Here is an 8,788-nt window from a genome sequence, read left to right as displayed (position 1 = left end):
ATCTTCCCCTTAGTTTATCTATCTCCCTAATTACCTCAATTCATACATTTCATTGTTTGGGCCTTTTGAGCAACAGGTGAGTCTAAACCTAGAGCTATCCCTTTTCCCATTTTTTAATGTTTATCGATCCCCCTAAATGTCATTGGCCTTCATCCACATTTGTCCCTGATTTTAGTCGAGGATTTTGTAATTGTCAATAAATTAATTCCCTTTAATTCAAACAAGCCGCATTATTAATTGTTTAATGATACCCACACACACGCACACACACACAGACTCACACACCAATACACATACAACTGCATAATTGTCTAAACATTTAGGGAAATGACGCATTATCTCCACAGATACCAATCATTGAACTGATAACCTGATAAAGACCACCTCTGGCGAATCGATGATGACAAGCCGATTGGATGACTGCCAGCCAGCCAATGCTAACAGGTTAATGGAATTCTTGTTTCCTGGGTGCACAAAAATCCACTCGATTCAGTTCACAAGTGGCGGCAGTTTGATAAACATCGATAAACGGTAATAATTCGAATAAAATAGACGGAAGTTTTCCAATGGAAATTTGCAAGACAAAATAAAAAAGGGCAGAGTACACATTTTTGGTCTTGAAGTGTGCTGTATATTTTTAGGATCGAGCAAAAAAAAACTATGTTCAGTGGAAGTGATGTAAATATGAGTAATAAGAATACATGTTCGAAAATCGAAATTAAAAATTGACTGTCCCGAAGTTCCAAAAGAATTATGCCAGAAATACAATTATTAAAATTCATTGTAGGAAGAAATGTGTATTTTTTCGAGTGGAGTATATTTTTAGGGTTGGGAACTAAAATTTCCTGATATAGAACTGCTTTTGGGATTGACATTTTTAATAATTAAACACATGTTCCAAATAAAACTATTAATAAACGAATAATAATTGATGCGACCCTGAAAGAATTCCATATTTTTCGATATACTTTTGATAAGTTTTATTACTTATATGTACTGGAACAGATACCATATACACATATTAACCAACCAATCAATGCTTAGTGGTGACTGATGCAAATGCTAGAACATTCAGTGGAAATTTCCGTCAAACGATTTATGTCAATATTTTCCGAATTAGGAAATTCCATGAAACATTTTCATATCTGAATAAATTCGCGTATTAAAAAAGTAATCTTCAATCAATATTATTTCCATACTTTCAGTTATAACAAAAACACACAGACACACATTAACAACTACACTTATATCACATTAATGGCCTTTTCCGGCATCTACATAAACGAAATCCAAAAAGTATTACGTAATTGTTCCGACGGCAACAACAACACATCTAACAACAATGGATTTCAATATCTCAATAGTTCGACTATAATTGCACCGCAAGAGGAAACCACACATGAGGAGGATTTCTTTGACGGTGACAGCAGTGCCGAGAGTAGTGAACAGAACGACCACAGCGATGAATACGTCCACTCACAATATCCCGGCATATTGGATAGTGATTTGACTTCGTTGACAAGTGGACAAAAAAAATTCTTTATTGTCACCGTGAGCCTCCTGTGCGTCATATCTATCTTTGGCAATGTCAGCACACTGGTGGTTAACTTTCGACGTAAAATTAGACCATTCTTTCGTGCCTGCCTTATATCGTTAGCATTGAGTGACCTGATGAACACGGTCTTCCTAAGTGCAGCCTATTTGTCGGAGTTTACGGTGGAATACGTTCAGATATGGGTAGGTTGCAGCAAAAGCTCTGGCATGGGGCCAACTGATCATTTAATTATTATTTTTTCCATTGCAGACTTTGGGCCCGCTTATGTGTAACTTGGTGCCCTTCGCCACAACGGTGGCGATTCTAGCCAGCAGCATGACTCTGGTGGGCATTGCTGTAGACCGCTACTATGCGGTTATGCGAGCGGTAATTGGCTTCTGGCAGCCCAGTGTAATTGCCTGTTGTATCTGCATGGTGTGCATTTGGTTGGCATCGTTTGGCATAGCCTGTCCCGTATTCACCATCTACGATATAATGCCGATTTACATTTTAACAGAGGAACAGCAGAGTGGAGGGGGGACTCATCACATTGGCCCACCGTTTATCAAAGACAATGCATCAGCAATGACGATGACGACGAAAACACCCTGGGAAATTGAGGCTTCCAAAGAGAACCTGTCGTATACATTGGTGCGAGAACAGAAGCTAGTTAATATGTGTGTATCTGATCAGGTATGTCGAACACATAACCTCTTTCTCTGTCTTCCTCCATTCATGAGTTCTAATGTGTTATTCTACCAATGTTAATATGGTGCCTTATATTCCAGGAAAACGTAACCTTGTATTATGTAATTGTCTTTGTCATCATCTTTATACCCTGCATTGGAGCATTCTTTTGGTTTAATACGATTATAGCTCGCAAGTTATGGAAGCGCCGGCACAGTGTCACCATTAACAAAAAGTTATCAAAACGTTCCAAATGTAAAAACAAAACGTCCAAGCAACAGCAGCATCAGCCCATGGAATTGCAGATTCCACAACAGACGGTTACAGCTGCCTACTCCCAGGGCACAAGTTCCCAACCACAATGTCAAAACTGTAGCTGTAAACTTGGACATAGTTCCAGTACCATGCCAAGTAACTTAACGGGAGCATTTGCTGGTGGTGGTGGTGGTGGTGTTGATGCTACAACGAATGCACCGAAATCTCCACTGCCTCAGCCTCCTACCAACATCAATGCCACACGCAACTCCCGCGAGGCCAGGCATTTGCGGATGTTCACCATTATCCTGTTGATGATGGCGGTATTTGTTTTCTTACGCCTCCCGGCTTGGATCTTTCTGCTGATGCGTATGTATGGTTCCTATGGCAAGCCCAGAGATTGGATACTCTATTTTGTGTTTGGCGTACTGAACTTGGCCAGTTCGGTGTTGAATCCGTTATTCTATACCTTTCTGACGGAGACCATACAATATGTCTTACGTTTTAAGGCCAAAGTCTCAGCTTTGTTGTGCACGGATTGTTCATGGCCAGGCGGTTGTTGTTTTTGTCACAGTAACGGAACGGTAACCACTGCTGCAGACTGTGCAACAGCAACCAATATTGAAGAACCACATTTGATCCTGAGTTGTTGTGAGAACTTTTGTGGTTGTACGGGTTTTCTACGCGCCACCTGGCAATGTCAACAGCCAAAGATTAGAATGGAACAACAAAAGCAGCAGCAGGAACAGCATCAACATCATCATCATCAGCAACAAAAACCCTACTGCCTACAAATGGCAAATGAAAACAACAACAACAGCAAGGATGCTGCCATCGGCTTTAATGAAAAGGATGAGGGTGTTGACTGTAGCGAAGAGATGGATGAGTATAATCCGGGCGATTTAAATAATTACAATCGTCACATCTATACAATATATCCGGCATCACTGGTCTCAACTTCATCGCAGTAGTCAAGCGAAAGAGGAAGATTTTCAATGTATTTAAAAATGGATTACAGTGTGTGTTCCACAATTTGAATAAATTAAACTACACTATAATTTCTTCGTGAAGGTTTCTTAATTTGTTGAGTTGGGCAAATGAGGAAATGGAATGTGGTACGGCCTACCAAAACTTAGGTCAGTTACTTTCGAAATTGAACATGGACTTTTTTCTTCAAAAATACATTCTAATTACTCTACTCTTTATCAAACCGGAGGTGTAAGACCCAAGAAAATTAATATTAGATATATACGAGAGAAGGTCAATGCAATAAATAAATACGTGGGCATATAAAAAATGCGCATACGCTAAAAAAATTTTTAAAATGACTTTAGGTTCGCATTCCTACAATATTCCATAAAGTAGTCCCGTAGTCGGAACTACAGACTAGTACTGTCAAAATGTTTATATTAATTTATGTTTGGGCTAAAACTAATCCTCAAAATTACAACTGTCTAATCAAAAACAAAACATCAAAATAATCTCACGCAAAAACACTCACGTCACATTTATGTCCATATTAACCCGTCGGTCTGGTTTCCGCAAAAAAAAACGTTTTATTAATTATACAATCAATCATTGCTATCTCATAAATACAGGCAGAAATCATTAAATGCGTCTGTGTGTGGGTGATTAACTTTTATCAATGTAATTCGATTCCCATTATAATTTAATCAATATTCAATCATTATCACCACGTCATAAAGAAAACAAAACCAACAACGAAATAGACAATAACAGAACTAAACGACAATAGGAAAAATACCGATCAGGATTTTTTTATTATTGTCTAAGATAACATAAATTGTATGTGTACTTTGTTGTTGGACTACGGCAAAAATATAGACCAAAAAAAGACAAATATAAAACGAAAAAAAACGACAATCGACAAAAAATCTGCAAACTCAGCGGCCAATGGAGGAGACAAACTTTAATAAACAATTTTATAGCAATCAAGTGTTGTAACAAGACGAATTTATATTTGGATGTTACTTTTGTTTTTTATTATTATTTACAATCTTTGTTTTTTGTGTTGTTGTTGTTGTCATACCGAAACATGTAAATAAAGTGGATTTTTTTGTATTTGTCCCTCGATTGACTTTGGTGTTAAGTGTTTGTACACTGAGAAAAAAAAAAACACAAACTATAGAAAATATTTCAATCCTGATAGAACGGAAAATTCAAATAAATTAGAAGTCTACGCATACGGTGAAACTGGTCGCAATACAGGGGTGAACTTTTCTTGGGACTATTGACTTCGACGGTATTTATAAAAAATCTGTCTACAGTTTGATAAGCAATATTATGATTACGAAAACGATGTCAAATTTTTCTCTGTGTATTTCGTCTGTTGCAAATCCCCCTTTCCCCACAAAAGATTTGACACTTGTGGCAGTGTATTTATAAAAACACTATTGCTTGTAGTTTTACTTGTGACACTTTTGTTATTTTTTCGGACTCATTCACTCCGTATTCTCCCTATTTCCCCTTTTTACATTTGCATCATTTGTTTTCTAGTTTGTGTTTTCCCCCCAATTCATGTTGTAAATTCATATTTTATTATCTTAGATCACCAACAACAACTGCAGTGCCCGTGGCAAATGGAATGAAGAATGGCGTTATTTTTTTTTATACAATTTTTACAATCTGCACTGGAAAATATATGACAAATCTATAGCATATTTTTCGGCAGACACTTAACAATTGTAAAGTGTAAGCAAGCAATGCTGAGTGTGCGGTGGCAACATTGCTGCACTCTCTCATACATACCAGCCAGCAAACACACACATACACTCTCTCTCAGAAGCAAAACCATTGAATTTCATATTTTTTCCTGTCATAGTTCTTATCTCCTGCAATCGATGTATCTGTGTGTGTGTGCGCATACGATGTATGTAAATGTTTGTGTATTAGGATGTGTAAATATGAATATATTTATTTTGCTTTTGTTTTTTTTTCCATAACACACTTGTCAGTAAATATTGTTGTTGTTCAACTATCTCTGCTTACTTCCAACAAGCACACACACAAACACATACATCTGTATTGTGGCCAATGCAAATGTATATTTTACTAGCTACTGCAACAACAACAACAAACACGAACAACTATGAATTGGTGACAAATTGTTTTTATTTGTTGTGTTCACTGCAATATTCTTCGCATTCAAGTGGAGTTTACAAAAGTTATAAATGAAATTATCTAAATAAAACATTTGACTAACATAGTGTTTTTTTATTATTTTTAAATGTAGGAAAAAAAGAACATGATCCCAAATCAAGAGAATCAAGTAGTTGTCATAAAATTGCTAGTTAAAAGATAGATATGTGTGGTTTCATTTACGAGAACAGATGGAAAAGTACTGAATTTAGATGGAAGGACTCGATCGCATGAATTAAACAGTTTTCATTGGGTTGATTAAATTAGGTTAAAATCAGGTTCAATTTATAAAGGAACTACAGCTTTCAAACTAAAGAAAAACCATTTTCTTCTCATATAAAAATTATTTTTTTTTTTTAAATTTTGGCAACAAAATCTAAATTTAATGATTTAATGGTAGTAAAGTCCTCGTATATTTTGTTTCGAATAAAAACATTTTTGTTTATTTATTCTACAAACAATATATTTGAAAGTCAATGGTGACTTCGAATTCGCCTCCCGGTTTACCTTATGAATAAATCTTTAACGGAACTCTATCCACATTTGCCATTAGTCTATTTACATATGTGATCTGCCTTCCATTCACATAACTACAAAGAAAATTCGAATAGTGATTTACATGAAGCATGATTTTTATATTTCATTGACTATAGTTTGTTTACTTAACAATGGAACCTCAATTAACGGTTTGTTTACATTTTTCCTTTGAAAACGTTTTACACTCTCACTTTTCTTGCTCTCTCTTTCTCTCTCTCAGCTTAAACTAATGTTAAACTAAGCTTGCTGCAAGAAGCATAGCTTTTGTTTTAGTATCAAAGTTGCCAAGCTTTCACCACACCACAGTTGTGTGGTGAGTATTGAGCGGCGAACAAGTGCATTATGTTGTTTACATGATCGTGCCTCTCAAACAGCCGACGATCAGTTGTGTGCGGTTACTCTGTCAAGGCGGACGTTCTTTGTGAGGAAACGGAAAAACGGTAAAAACACCAGTGGTAAAGAAGCGAGCACAAAGTGTAAACATAGCGGTAAAGTGAAAATTTAGGTCTTAATACCTCGCCGTCGTTGTTGTTGTTGCCTGCCTGCCTTCCGCCAGTTCGTCATATGTGAAAACAAACAAAATTTGTAAGAAAATATGTTTAAAAGATAATACAAAGAGTGCATAATAGCTGCCGCCGCTCTGATGTTCCTGTCAGGCAAGCAAACAAATATGAATTTTCGTTTAATAAATATTTGAATTGGAACAAACAAAAAGAGCCACCACAAACAACAACAACAGCAGCAACACATAATAAAAGTGAATTAAGCCACACAACAGCGAAACAACAACACCAACAACAAAAGCAATACAAAGCAAATATTCAACCATAAATGTATTAAGCAAAGAGAGATAAAGTGATTTCGAAAAGAAACTGTTTGCCTGCGGACATTGAACAAAATAAAATAAATTTAAGAAGAAGAAAAAAATAAATATAACAACGCACACCCATACACATATACCAGCACGCACGGACTCGGTGTGCAGGCAGACGGCCAGTTGATCAGTTTTCATATTTTTTTCTAAATAAATACAAGAGATTATAAAAGTGCAATAGCATCAGCAGACAACCAGGCGCAGACGGTGACGGAGGCAAGCGGTGCCGACTGCCATCACCAGAGGAGGTAAACAACAAATTATTTCTTTATTCGGTTTAAATAAACGTAATATAAATAGTGAAATTTATCATACATATACCCACATACATATATGTATGTATGTATGTCCACATATGTGAGTACACATGTAGACGAATGAATACGTGTTATATTGTATTTTAGGCATGTGAGTGGTGGCAGAAGACTTTTGGAGCTACCGCCTCCCGCCCTCCCCTCTTTACATAGCAAAACAACCTGTCACATTTCTTCTTACATTCACATGGCTAAATTTACTCTCTGCAAAGAATGAACAAAAATAGCAACAAATCAAGACAAGTTGTTGTAGTTTTCACTCTTGTTTTAGTTTGAGTTTTGAGCGCCACAAACAAAATCTCCAATAAATGTTCTAGTAAACCGAAAAAACACGAATATTTTGACTCTGTTTATTTGAAATTTCCATACAAATGTATTCATGGCATTTTTGTGTGTAATTTTTTATTGCTTTTCACTTTTTTTTAAAAAAAAAAACTGCCAATAAACAGAAGCAGGTACGACATTCTGTTTTTGGCTCTAACCGCTACTGAACAGAGACTTTTTACATTTCTTACCTACTTGTTTGTAAAAAAAAGTTGCTAAAATTGTTGTCGCTATTTGTTGGCTTTAGTTGGGAGAAAGAAAAGCTTCTACACAACAGCTGTTATTTTATTTGAATGTAATATATAGGAGAATGTAAAAACATGGGCTTATAATGACATTTCCAAAACAAAACAAAAATCTAAAGGACTTTCAAAATGGCCGAAGTCAGTATTTTCCTTTTTTTATTATTTTTATTTTATACATCTTATTATTTTTTAATTTAATTATTTCTAATTTTAACATTAATTGGAAATTAACTGATTTGATGATAAATCTGTTAGTATCCTTTTTTCATGTACGTTCTCTAAAGTACTTTTTCTTGTTGTTTTCTTTCGTTCCTCATACATTGATCCATCATGTTCTGCCCCAAAAAAAAGCCGAACGAAGAATGAAATTGTCTTTTATTGGATTTAAAATTTAATTTAATTCTTACCAATATTTTCACATGTGAATAAACTCTATCCGGATGCCAATAACATCCAACATCTTTACTGATACAAACGATGTCTACAACATGCGGATGATTTTTATATCCATATCTATGTGTGTGTGTATAATTTCATTTAACAAACATTGACAATCTATCAAAATTGATTTAATTTGCAATAGCAAAGACAAGAACAAGAACAACATCAAAAATGACTGATAATAACAAGGACTATAGGATGATGACAGGACCATTCTCTCCATCCGTTGGGTACAAAGTAATAACCCTGCCTTGCCTTCATCCCCCAACGTTTAAGTTTACATAGGCTAAAATGCAATTTGCGGCAATGACACGTATTCAATACGACCAACTACAACATGATCATCATCGTCGTAATGCAACATGTTGAAATATTGTTGCATGACGCACACACACACATACATACTCGAACACAAATT

General features: G+C 35.7%; 1 protein-coding gene across 1 annotated transcript; it reads left to right on the top strand.

Annotated features, from left to right (window-relative positions):
- Nucleotides 1-400: 400 nt before the first annotated feature.
- LOC133329482 (5-hydroxytryptamine receptor 1) lies at nt 401-3,447 on the top strand. The gene is made up of 4 exons (XM_061537955.1): nt 401-444; nt 1,206-1,737; nt 1,805-2,227; nt 2,323-3,447. Exons 1-4 carry the CDS (start codon nt 401-403, stop codon nt 3,445-3,447), a joined length of 2,124 nt encoding a protein of 707 aa, XP_061393939.1.
- Nucleotides 3,448-8,788: the final 5,341 nt, after the last annotated feature.

This window comes from Musca vetustissima, unplaced genomic scaffold (assembly GCF_032173495.1).
Source record: "Musca vetustissima isolate MV318-11 ecotype Yass unplaced genomic scaffold, APGP_CSIRO_Mvet_v1 utg6568, whole genome shotgun sequence".
NCBI lineage: Eukaryota > Metazoa > Arthropoda > Insecta > Diptera > Muscidae > Musca > Musca vetustissima.
Note: the sequence above shows the minus strand (reverse complement) of the source record. Positions and strands in the feature narration are given on the sequence as shown.